Here is a 13,050-nt window from a genome sequence, read left to right on the forward strand (position 1 = left end):
TCCCCCAAGTTGGTAAGTTGGAGCCTAACCCAGAGGTGACTGTAGGGGACAAGCCAGTGAGAAGGTGTGAAGGTTCAATGAGGCCCTAAGGCTGCAGCTCTGACCCCCTCGAGCCGGCCCTGATAGGGACAGCAGGGCCCCCCGCTCCACGTGCGTTCACCGCCAGAAGCCGCCTTCTGCCACCCGGAGGGGCCTCCCGGCAACCGGGCTGTGCTGACAGCCGGGTCACAGACGTCCAGCCTCCAGAACCGTGAGAGAATGAATGTCTGTTCGCTACGCCCCAGAGCATGCATTTGGTTCTGGCTGCCCAAGCTGAGTCAAACAACAGTGCTTGTCACCACATGACCAGGCACACGTGTGTGTGTGCGTGCGTGTGTGCGTGTGCGTGCGTGTGCATGTGTGTGTTGTGGTTGCTGATGGTGAGTTTCGCCTGCTGGACCGTGAGTGGCAGGGACAGTGTGTGTTTTCTCTCTGCCGCTTCCCAGGACAGCAGACGGTGCTCGCCGGGTATAACACGCACAAGAGAGGCCTGTTCTACTCGGGGAGACGCCGACAGACAAGTTCTTTCAGATACAAAGGAAGTAAAAGGCGGAGCTCTGTCAGGGGTGGCGGTGGGGGCGGGCGACCCCTGCACGGCTGGAGAAGGCCTCCCAGGGAGGACGAAGGGCCAGTGGGCCAAGGTGTGGATCCTGCAGGAAGCGCGATGGCCAGTGCAGGGTCCTCAAGGGGGACTGGGTCTGGCTGGTCGGGGGACAGACAGCCAGGGTGGCTGGTGAGGAGTGGACAGGGAGGCCCCACGGCAGGCAGGGGCCGGGTCAGCTGGGGACGCATAAGGAATCTGGACAAAGAACGGGATTCACGTGGATTCCTCAGGATGCGAACCGAGCGCAACATGGAAACACGGAGGCTCAGAGCTAGAAAACATCTTGAAAGGGACGTATCCCAGACTCTCTTTTTAGAGAGGAAAGGCCAGAGGTCAAAGGGGAGAGGAGCAGACTCCAGCCAGCCTGAGTCAGGAGCTGAGATAACACGTCTCATTAGCCTTGGCATTCTGCTGCCCGTCAGTATCTGGCACAGAGTAGGTGCTCAATAAATGCGAATTAGATAAATGAATAAAGGATGGACTAACCAAATAGAATAAAAGTAAAAGAGATGTGCCCTAGGAGTCGAAAAAAGCACTCTGTAAAAGGGCACTAGAAAACATGAAATATCTTAATTCATGTTCAGGTGAAAAGATCAGATTCTTCAAAGTGTGAGCGGATGTGAAAAAACATAAAGCCCGTCTCTGTGAAAGCAGCCGCGAAGGGCAAAACCACGTGACCATCCCCGTCAGCCGGGGGCTCCCCCTGATCTCCCTGTCAAGTGGCACGGAGTAAAAAGGGTACTTTTTTAGAAACATTGTACATCTTCCCAGCGAGGGGACCGCTGCACTTGTTACAAGCTCATTAGCAGCGATGACGGGGCAGATACAAATGTTCCGAAGTGTCAGGGGCCACAGAGGGCCAGGTGCTGCAGAAGCAGGCCCGGCGGCCCCAACCTGCAAGACCCCCGACCAGCAGGGGACATTGGCTCCTCGCAGGCCGGGCCCCAAAGCCACACATCTGCCGGCGCCCCTGCAACACGGGAGCTGCTGGCTCTGAGCTGCTAAGGAGCTGCTGGAGCGTGTCAGCTAGCCACATCAGCAGCAAACTTTCCAACCCCGCGGGCGGGCGGACCCCAGCCTGAGAAATCCCATCGCCTGCCCCCCTGAGGGGGAGAGCAGCTCGCGCTGTGCTGGGAGGGAGGTGCCATGTGGCCTCGGGTTTTCCCACTTCCGACCCCGAGCGTCTGCAGACGGGGCCGCCGGGCAGGCCCGGGCCACCATCCTCGCGGCAGCTGACAGCTTGGGATTTCATCGGCAGCGCGCTCTGGATGCGCCACACGTCCCCAAGCCCCCACACGCTGTGGCCGGGGAGACTTCATTAATTATACAAATGTGTCATACGATGTCGGGTGATAGCATCTTGTCTATAACGAGTGCTTAAAACTGACAGGAAAAACAAGGATTCTGAAAATTAAAATGCTACGGAAGATACCCCTCCGCCCTAGTGTGATTTGTTAATTAGAGAGAATGAGCTCGCTGTAAGGGGGAGCGAGCTCACACTTTGAGATGAGACCGCGGTGGATTCGAGAACCGTGCCCCTGCCCCCCAGCACCCCTCCCTATCTGCTCCCCGCAGCCCACTCGGCCGTGCGCCGGCCAACTCCCGCCCCTGCTATTCCACGCATCCTGGGAGCCTGCCCCCACGGCCTTGGCTGAGGACGTACCTGACCCCAAAGTGCCCCCCCATGCATGTACCCCGCCTCTGCTCACCCCACTCCTCTGCTCACAGGATTCCCCAAGATGCCCTTCTCTACTTGGCTCTTACAAGCTGGCCTCGGCCCTCAACTCAAACCTCAGTTCTGCAGGAGAACCCGCTCCTTGAATTGTGTATACAGCAGGTGCCAAATAAAGCCCAGGTGATGAAAGTGGCCTGGCTCCTCCCGGAGGCGTGGGAGCATGATGCTCAGGCACACAGGCCGGTCTGAGCCACAGCCCTTCCCTGACCAACGAGGTGACTTCGGGCCCCTGTGGAGGGGTCTGAGCCTGGGTTTCCCCATCGTCGTGTGGAGTTTTGGTCACACGGAACCGTGTGGGATTGCTGTGAAGAGCCATTCGTGGCTGTGCTTACCCAGGGCCGGCCGGCGGGAGGGCCGCACACAATTAGCAGAGCCCGGCCGGCTGCCGGGGGCCAGGACATGGCCCACAGCGGGCTGCCATGGCGGGCAGGGATGCCCAAGCTGCCAGCCTTCACCCCTGCTTCTCCACGGGACTTGAACCCTGACCCTTTTAGCTGGACCCCAGCTCTGCTTCAACACCGGGGCCGCCCCGACAGGCCTCAAGGGGTTCGAGGCCACACGCAGAGCAGGAAGAGCCAGGTTGGGAGATCTCCCCCGGCCTCAGTGACTTTTCTGATGGGTGGACCAGCATGACAAGCCAGAACGGATGGGAGGGATTCAAAAGAACAGCAAGTAGCAGCACCTCCTCCGAAATATTGGAGAAGAAAATGAAGATCTCCCACGATGGGCTCAGGGAAATGTCGTTAACACTCCCCGGGGCATGCGCTGAAGACTGAAGGCCTCATTGTTTTGGGGGAACCAAGTTCCAGAACTATCCAGAACTTTCCAGAGCAGTCTAGAACCGTGGTCGGCAAACTGCGGCTCGAGAGCCACATGCGGCTCTTTGGCCCCTTGAGCGTGGCTCTTCCTAAGCCTTAGGACGACCCTAATTACGTGACTAACAATGTACCTACCTATAGAGTTTAAGTGTAAAAAATTTGGCTCTCAAAAGGAATTTCAATCGTTGTCCTGTTGATATGTGGCTCTGTTGGCTAATGAGTTTGCCGACCACGGGTCTGGAACATGGGCGGCCTCCTGAGCCTGCCCCCCAGTTTCCGCTGACCGACCCGGGATGCACAGGGGTTACTCACAGTCCTGCGAGGAGCGGTGGCGGAAGGTGAAGCGGAGGTGACTGCGGTTGACGTCCTCGATGGGGATGGCCACCTGCGGAAAAAGGGAGGTGCAAGCCCCGCTGGGGCCGTCCCCTCGCAGGGGCAGCGTTGTCCCCGGGAGCGCGGGGGAGGGATGCCTCACCCCCGGGTGCTGTCCCAAAGGCCGCGGCCTCAGGAACAGGAGGTAACACTGTGAAGGGTGCCCGGGACTCTGTGAGGCCCTCAAGGTTCTTCCAGGCTCTGACCCTACTGCTAAGATTCTGGGTTGAAAGCCGACTTTTCTGTCCTGAGCCCGACCCCAGGTGTCCGGCTTCCCCGGCGGCTGCAGGGCCTGCCCCGGCGGCAGGGTGAAAGCGTTCTTGTTGTGACTGACAGTGAAGCAAAAAGAGCAACGGCACGGCCGCTCGGCCAAGACAGCCCTCGCCCTCCCATCGCACATCTGCAGCCGCAGCTGCCACGGGCCCGTGAAAGGCCCTGCCATGGCCTCTCATAGCCGCCCTTCCCCTCCATTTGCTGTAGGGACAGCATTTCCTACATAATCCAGACCCGGGAGGAGAAACACAACAGCTGTCGTTCAGGGACGCTCTCATTTGTCCCCATGAAAGTCCTACTTTTCTGTTAAAAGGAAATGAGAGGGAATGTATTCCAAGAAACGCCCGCGTGGCTCCTTAGCGACCTTGCGTGACTTGGCGGGAGGCTCACATGCCTTCGCGGGCGGCCCCTGGGGTGGGAGGAGGGGACTCCCCTAGGCTCAAATGAGGGTTTCACCGCGGACCCCGCGGGACGAAATGGTCACGTCAACGATACCTTCACGGTCTCGAACCAGCGCGGCTGCTTGACCTGGTAGTAAATGACGGACTTGTACTCGGAAATGGCCCCGTCGCCGGCGCCCGGGAAGATGACGTGCTGAGAGAGAGGGCACAGGCCTCCATCAGGCCTCAGAGCTCGGCCAGCATCCTCCCCACCTCCCGCCCCATGAGCCGAGCCCGAGGGAGGAGAGAGCGGCCGGGAATGCCAATCACCCGCTGCCCATGGCGCGCTCCCAGCGATGCTGGGCACATCCATCCGATGCCCGCTGCCAGCATCAACCCCACTCCCAGACTGTAGGGGCCAAGCCACCTGGGATTGCTGTCCCCCACCCTTCTCACCCTCGCCCCTAACGACGCCCACAGGAGGGCCCCCCGAATAAAGGGCTCCAGACAAAATGTAGGAGGCGGTAACACTCCCTGCAGGTCGTCCCCAGCTTGAACACTGACCACTCAGCACTGCCCGCTGGGACAGGACACAGAGCCACCCGGAGAGAAGGGTACCCCTCCTCCTGACAGAGCTGGGCCCCAGGTGCCCTCACAGGGCACAGCCCTCAGCCACGGTCCACAGAGCCAGCTTGGCAGGGGCTGGGACACCTGCCTTGGCTTGGCCTCCGGTTACAGAGGAGGCCTCAGCTTCTGGGCACTTCCCAGGGCCCCGAGTCCCGCAGCTGCTGTGGCCACTCAGGAGGGGGCCTTGGTCCCACCACCACCTGGACAACTCCATGCTGTTACAGGTCATACGTCCAAGTTCAAACCCAGTTCCACCTCTCGCCTGCACTCTGACCTGAACAAGTGAATTGATTTCTCTGGACACCAAGTTCCCTCGTGTCTCCAGTGAGCTAACAGCGGTATCTGAACTTCCAGGCCGCTGCCAGGACCCCGCGGAAACCCGCGTCCAGGGCAGCAGGAGAAGGGAAGGAAGACCAGGCCCCGGGCGCCCCCAAATCAGGAGCAGGTCTTTCCCAGTCTGTGCAGAGCAGAGGTCAGAGGTGAACACCTGGAAGCAACACTAAACGCTACGGGTTAACTTCGCAACCGTCAGTACCTCCAGCCGCTTGCCGTCTTCATCGTAAACAGACACCGTGACCTCCACGTTCTTCGCCGTGGTTTTGCTTCCTTTATCGAAATCTCCTTGGACTAGTGTCACGTAGATGTCGTTTCGAACATCACCTGGCGGGGGAGGGGAATTACACCTTGAAAACCAATCAATCCGTCATCCGTTGTGTAAACAGGAATTTTGCAAAAGGGTCTAATGCAGGGGTGGGCAAACTTTCTTACTCGAGGGCCACAATGGGTTCTTAAACTGGACCGGAGGCCGGAACAAAAGCATGGATGGAGTGTTTGTGTGAACTAATATAAATTCAAAGTAAACACCATTACATAAAAGGGTACGGTCTTTTTTTTCAATAGTTTTATTCATTTCAAACGGGCCGGATCCGGCCCGCGGGCCGTAGTTTGCCCACGGCTGGTAATGCGTTGCCTCTCCTAGCTGAGCGTTACGAATACTGTGTTAGAGGGTCACAAAATACTTCCCACGAAATGGTCTCCGCCCATCGAGGCACGACAAGGGCAATTTCATCATCGTGGTGAGAGTGCGAGAAAGAGGGAACAGGCCAAGGCCCCTAACTATCTGCTGGGTCTTGTCTTGCCCTAGGCAGAGGCGCCCCACCCCTCCGGGGGGCATGCCCTGAGCAGACCGAATGCCGGGGTGTCTGCAAGGGCTCAGCCCCACTGTGTCCATGGCGCCCTGGGCCCCTGTCACCACCCGTCAGGCCACTGGCTGTGGTCATAGTCCTGGTGCCAAACAACATCACTGACATCAACCAGGACACCAAGGACAACGGGCGAGGTGGCCTCTTGTACATTTTACTAGGAGCTGAGCAAAAAGCTGACGAACAATTCAAACCACAAGCCCTGTCCCGAGTGGCCTGGGATCAGGGATCAGGGATGCGTCAGGAGAGAAACCTTCGGCCTGGTTCTCCCTCCCTCCTGGGGGGCAGCTGCCGGGAGCCCGAACTCTGGGGACCCTAAGGAGCAGGAGAACAAACAGACTGGTGGGTCTTTTTAAGGGGGAGGGAGGGACAGAAACATCAGTGATGAGAGAGAATCACGGATCGGCCGCCTGGTTCATAGGTCAATGCTCAACCACTGAGGCCAGGGATGTCTTATTTTATTTTTATTCAAATGCAGTTGGCATTCAATACAGACCTGTGCATTTTAAAGTGAGATGGGATATAAATTGTGCAAAAGAAAAAAAAAAAAAAAGCAACTAATGAGCTCAAGACATCCCTCGCACTGAGCACAGAGGAAGCCCTGACAGGGGCCCGACGGGGAGAACTTAGCGAAGCTTCGTTAGCAGCGTGATGTGGGGGAAGCATCGCATCCGGGACTGCTCCTCCCTGTCCGGCAGCCACACCCGGGGTGCCCCGCCCTGTCCCACAGGGGACACGGGAGCAGTTTGGTCCTGAGTAGCAACAGCCCGCTCTGGGCCAAGGACAAGGATCCCTTAAGAAGCCTCCTTGTTTTCTGTGTTGCTGTTGTTGTTTTCTGCTCTATTCTGCTTTTCATGGATCCAAGGAGGAAATTAAGCTTTCATTTCAACGTCGTTATGATACGAATCCCAGCGGTCGCTAGGGCAGCCGCAGCAGCTGCTGGGGACTGAAGCAGCACACCAGGACCCTGACCCTGAGCGCCGTTGGGAATGACGGGGCACAGGGCGGGGCGCAGGGCGGGGCTAGAGGCACAGCTGCGGGCCCAGGACCTGCCACCAGTGAGCTGTGCGACATGGGACGGTCACCTACCCTCCCACCCACTCAGCCCCCCACTGCTAACAGTCTCGTCCGTAAGGCAGGGTGGGCTGTGAGGTCCCTCCGCCTGAAAGGTCTATCGAGGCACAAAACAACCCCGAAGGGGGCGCGCGGCCCACAGAGGCCCTGCCAGCCAGAGGACCACCACGGCTGGTAGGTGGGTAAACGCCAAGTCCCCTCTCCCGCTGGCCCGGAGACGCCCACTGGGGGGCCCCCAGAGGAAGACCCACAGCCGGCGCTCCCAGGAGGCTGTGGCTCCTGCCTCCGGCTCCAGGGCATCCTCGGAGGGAGGGAGGCCGTGGGAGGAGGCTGGGGGCCTCTCCGAGAGGCTGGCTGCGGTGCCTCAGGCCCTGAGCGGATCCCTGTGGATCCTCGGGGTTCGGCGTTGCTGCTCCTTATCCTGGCAGCTCAGAGGCCACCGGTCCGACAGGCGGGGACTATGTTATTCTCATGCTTCAGATGAGGAGACGGCAGCTGAGAGGGGTCAGCATGTGCCCGGGGCCCAGCGCCAGGGAGAGCGGGGTGGGACTGGAGCCGGTGCCTGACCAGGTCCTGCCTGTCAGCGCTGGGGGCGCTGGGGACACTGGCAAGGAGGCAGTGACCACAACCTCCCCCGGGGCTGTCACACAGCCGGAACCTGAAGGCAGTGTTCACCTACACTGAGCTCCCTCCGCTCGGCCCACCGTCTGGATGACTCCACGCTGTTACAGCATCAGAAACCAGGGGAGCCCAGGCCACCCCGTGAACCCACAAAACCATCCTAAAGGATCGCCTCAGTCCTAGAGGGACCCACTGAGCCTGGGACAGTCACAGCATCGTCACCAACCCACGAGCCTGGCAGTGCCAGCCACACAGCTCCCCACAGACCCCGCCAGACCTCCTGCACCCGTGACTGCGTGTGACCCCACCTGACGCACAAGCTTCTGCCAGGGCCGCGGCGGCAAGGGGACGTGCTCGGCCAAGGCCGTGCCCGCAGAGCCGTGGCACCTCCCCAGCTGCTGACAGAAGGCTCGGGCTCTTGGGCTGGGATGGTGGCAGAGGCTTATTTCACCCTCTAGTCCAGCCGTGGGCAAACTACGGCCCGCGGGCCGTTTGAAATGAATAAAACTAAAAAAAAAAAAAAAAAAAAAAAAAGACCGTCCCCTTTTATGGAATGATGTTTACTTTGAATTTACATTAGTTCACACAAACACTCCATCCATGCTTTGGTTCCGGCCCTCCGGTCCAGTTTAAGAACCCATTGTGGCCCTCGAGTCGAAAAGTTTGCCCACCCCTGGCCTAGTCCCTGTTCTAGCACCCTGAGCAGTCGCTCCCCGCACCCTCCCAGGTCGCTGTAACCAAGGGAAGCCGCCGCCCTCGGCCCGGCCCGCAGCACCTGCCTGCAGAAATGACGAAAAACCACACGGGGTCACTACCACACACACCTGCCCCCTGCTTGCCGGAGCTCAGCGGCCAGCTCTGTGACGTCCCCAAACGCCAGCTACCTCCGCACCAGGTCAGCAACGCGGGGGGAAGCGGCTCTTACCAGGCATGATGATCTCGGGGAACCCCGTCTTCCGGGCCACGGCCGTGGTCCTGTCCACTAAGTGCGGAAACTCCTTCCTGATCTGATGGACGTCGCCAGGGAGCAACTTCAGAGTGACCCACAGGCCTAGGGAGACAACAGGCGCGTCCGTTACGTTTTATCTCGTCCGCGTCTAAAAGAAGGCATCACAAAACCAGCTTAACGCGAGCAACTCCTGGTTCCCGGCCTAAGGCTGTAAGAGAAAAGGTCGAGTATGAGGAGGAGGGGAGGGGAGGGGCCAGGAGGAGGCGGCCAGCCCGGCATCACCCGCGTCAGGTTGGCGGGGTTACACATCCCACTCAGCCGGGGCCGCAGGACAGGCGTGCATGCCGGCAGCCCTGAGCGCCAGCTCTGCCCAGGACCAGAGGCTTTTGAGCTCACATGCCCTGAAGGTAAACCATGAGCTAGCATTTTGGGGGGGTGGCTGAAAGGCTTTCGCTTCTCATTCTCCCAAGGGGGACAACCGAGGAGAACCTGGGAGGTGGATTCTCAGCTCCGCGAACCCAAAGCTCCAGAAGGCGGGCGGCAGAGCGCTGGGCTGTGGGCCACCACCAGGCCGGCCCCACAGGACAGGGCAGGACCCACGGGACAGGGCAGGACCCACGGGACAGGGCAGGGCCCACGGGACAGGGCCAGCCCCACCGGACAGGGCTGGCCCCACCGGACAGGGCAGGACCCACGGGACAGGGCCAGCCACACAGGACAGGGCAGGACCCACGGGACAGGGCCGGTCCCACCGGACAGGCCAGGACCCACGGGACAGGGCAGGACCCACGGGACAGGGCAGGACCCACAGGACAGGGCAGGACCCACGGGACAGGGCCGGTCCCACCGGACAGGCCAGGACCCACGGGACAGGGCAGGACCCACGGGACAGGGCCGGCCCCACGGGACAGGGCCGGCCCCACCGGACAGGGCCGGCCCCACGGGACAGGGCAGGACCCACGGGACAGGGCCGGCCCCACAGGACAGGGCAGGACCCACGGGACAGGGCCAGCCCCACAGGACAGGGCCGGCCCCACCGGACAGGGCCGGCCCCACGGGACAGGGCAGGACCCACGGGACAGGGCCAGCCCCACGGGACAGGGCAGGACCCACAGGACAGGGCAGGGCCCACGGGACAGGGCCAGCCCCACAGGACAGGGCAGGACCCACCGGACAGGGCCGGCCCCGCTCTTCGCTCTTCCTGTGACTGAAGAGTACAAGCTCATCAACACGGAGGACCCTAGGAGCAGGAGAGCCGAGGGCAGCAGGGTCCTGGGCCCAAGCTGACAGTGGCTCCAGAGACGCAGCCGCCAGTGGACCTCCCCATGGTTTGTAAAGGGCTCTGAGAAGATGACTCCTGGGTTAGCTGGACACGGCTCTGCCTGCCATCGGTGATGGTGGTAGTGATGATGGGGATGATGTTGGAGATGATGGGGAGGAGGGAGAGGAGGGGGAAGGTGATGATGATGGTGGCTCAGTGGTTGAGCCTGCACCCATGAACCAGATGGTCATGGTTCGATTACCAGTCAAAGCACATGGCTGGGGTGCAGGCTCGGTCCCCAGTAGGGGGTCTGCGGGAGGCAGCCGACCGATGATGTTTCTCTGTCACCAATGTTTCTATCTTTCTCTCCCTCTCTCTTCCTCTCCCTCTAAAAATCAATACAAACATATTTTTAAAAAATACAGGTGCCTGGGCCCACCCCAGAGACTGACTTAAAAAAAAAAAAGGCTCTGTCTAGAGAGGTTGCATTTCATGACGTTGGGGTTGGGGTTTTTGCTTCAGGGATGGTTGCCAGGGAGGCAGTAGTTCACAGCCAAGGTCCCTCTACTGCAGAGGGTGGGCTCCTCGGACTCAGTTCACCCTCCCTGAGAGCAATGGGAAGGGAACCAAGGGGACTGTTCCTTACACGCTACCGACACAGCTCACTGGACGATGCATCGGGGTTGCTCCCTGAGCGCCAGGAGCTCACGGGAAGTCTCCCTCGAATCAGGGGCTGAGAAGTGGGCTTCCCCAGGTGCGAGAAGCAGCCTCAGGCAGGAGGGCTCTGACGCGCCTTCCCCTCGGCTGGGCAGGGCCTGGGTAAACAGTTGTTTTCCGGGGCCTCCCGGCCGCCGAGTGCCAGCTGTCACCAGCCGAGGTGACTGATTCATTGCCTCTGCCAACAGAAGGGCAGCTGCTGGGGAGCTTGTCAGTGCGGGATTAAAAATGATGAGTGTTAGACGGGCCGCGGGAAGGAGAAATCCCTCCATCACAGAACTGAAGGGGAAGGAGGGCAAAACGAGCCCACGATCTCGGGGGGCGGGAGGGGGCGTCTCAGAAAACCAAGTGGCAGCGATTAGGCCGACACCGGCAAGGAACGCTGCGACAGGAGCACGGGCGGAGGTGGGTCTGTGGAGCATCTCATGTTTCTCTAAACAGCAAGTGAAATAACAGCCGGAGACGGTTACTGTATGCTCCTGTGAGGCCATTCAAGTGCTTTTCAAAATGATTAGGATGAAAGGAGCGGCTGGGTAAGACTGGGGAAGGCAAACAGATGAGTCGCTTCTAGTCTCATCAACTCTGATTTCCAAAGGCTTAATTGTTTCCCACTCTGCCGAACCCTCACATGGAGGAAGTGGGCTCTTAGCAGAGCTTACAAGGGTGAGCAGCAAGAAAACCTTCATAATGCTGTACACCCGGCAAACGACTACAGACATTATGCCCGGCTGCCAACATCACCATCATCAACATCACCATCATCATCATCACCATCACCATCATCTCCATCACCATCATCACTGTCTTCATCTTCTTCCTCGTCACCATCATCATCACCACCATTATTACATCACTATCATCACCATTCTCCTCTTCCTCCTTCTCCTTACCATCATCACCACCATCATCATTACCATCACCACCATCATCATCTCCATCACTACCACCAACATCATCATCACCACCATCCTCTTCTTCCTCGTCACCATCACCACCATCATCACCACCGTCGCTATCATCACCATTCTCCACCTCCCCCTCCCCTCACCATCACCACCACCATCATCACCACCATCTCTATCATCACCATTCTCCACCTCCCCCCCCACCATCACCACCACCATCATCACCACCATCACTATCATCACCATTCTCCACCTCCCCCCCCCACCATCACCACCACCATCATCACCACCATCACTATCATCACCATTCTCCACCTCCCCCCCCCACCATCACCACCACCATCATGACCACCCTCTTCCTCCTCATCATCATCACCACCATCACAACTGTCATCATCTTCATCATTATATTTATTATCATCATCATCACCATCGTCATGATCATCATCCAACTAAAATGCAAACCTCACGGCACTGTCCAAACTCAAGCCAGGGGACATTCACAGAAACAAGACGGCAGAATACGTACCTTGGCCCTTGTGGTTGACTTCCTTGGCAGCAATGACTTTGTTTATAACAGTCTGAAGGAAGTCATTCTCCCCTGCCACCCTGGGTGAAAAACGGGATGACATGTTCAGCGGCTTGTGTCGAATGGCGTCGTCCAACGCGAGCCTGGAGGGCACGGGACGACCAAGACCACAGGAGACAAAGGGGCACAGAGACCCAGAGGTCACGGTAACAAGGGAACACAAGAGATCATCGTCACCGAGTGCGAGAGAGTCATCGTGAGTCAACGCACGACAAAGGACAGGATAGGTGACAAGAGAGACAGGGGAGAGCATTGATCAGGAAAATGCCGAACCACACGAAAAAAGTACAGCAAAACGAGGTCAACCCTATCCCCGGGAAACAAGCGGGCACCAGACCACACCCCCTTCTCCTAAGCAGTAAAAGGGAGCTAATCGGAAAGTGCGCAGTTGGGTGGCATTTAATCCCAAGGAAATATATGCACAGGACATTCCTTCCATTTCAATCACTCTGAAGCCTAGCGTAGGGCAAGGGGCAGGTGGTTTGAAGGGAAAAAAGCAAAATCAAGATTCTTTAAAAAGGATCCCTGCCACCTCATTTCTGAGGAAGCTGGGGTGGTAGCCACTTGGGTGGCGCTCCAAAGGGCCGGGAACTCCATGGGAAAAGAATGACACAGTCTTGGAGACTCCAACGACCATCCCTGGAACGTGAAATCGTGGCGCAATTATGAATGTGAGCCCTGGCCGGTTGGACCAAAAGGTTGAGGGTTCCATTCCCGGTCAAGGGCACATACCTTGACTGTGGGTTTGATCCCCGGCCCTGGTCAAGGTGTGTGTGGGTGGCAACCAATCGATGTCTCTCTCTCATGCACATCAATGTTTCCCTCTCTCTCCCTCCCCCCTCCTCCCTCTCTTCTATTCTCTCTCGAAATCGATGGGAAAAATA

The 13,050-nt window shown here is 58.7% G+C and overlaps 1 protein-coding gene across 2 annotated transcripts in view; it reads right to left on the bottom strand.

Moving 5' to 3' along the window:
- DOCK1 (dedicator of cytokinesis 1) overlaps positions 1 to 13,050 on the bottom strand; it is a 288,665-nt gene that overhangs the window by 216,026 nt on the left and 59,589 nt on the right. Inside the window, exons 12-16 of one of the 2 annotated variants that reach the window (XM_059661723.1) lie at positions 12,107 to 12,249; positions 8,671 to 8,796; positions 5,384 to 5,508; positions 4,337 to 4,435; positions 3,509 to 3,581 (exon numbers count right to left, since the gene is read on the bottom strand). In XM_059661723.1, the coding sequence (XP_059517706.1) occupies positions 3,509 to 3,581; positions 4,337 to 4,435; positions 5,384 to 5,508; positions 8,671 to 8,796; positions 12,107 to 12,249 (566 nt within the window). The remainder of the gene's footprint in view (positions 1 to 3,508; positions 3,582 to 4,336; positions 4,436 to 5,383; positions 5,509 to 8,670; positions 8,797 to 12,106; positions 12,250 to 13,050) is intronic. The other variant, XM_059661724.1, reaches the window with a different exon arrangement.

This window comes from Myotis daubentonii, chromosome 13 (assembly GCF_963259705.1).
Source record: "Myotis daubentonii chromosome 13, mMyoDau2.1, whole genome shotgun sequence".
NCBI lineage: Eukaryota > Metazoa > Chordata > Mammalia > Chiroptera > Vespertilionidae > Myotis > Myotis daubentonii.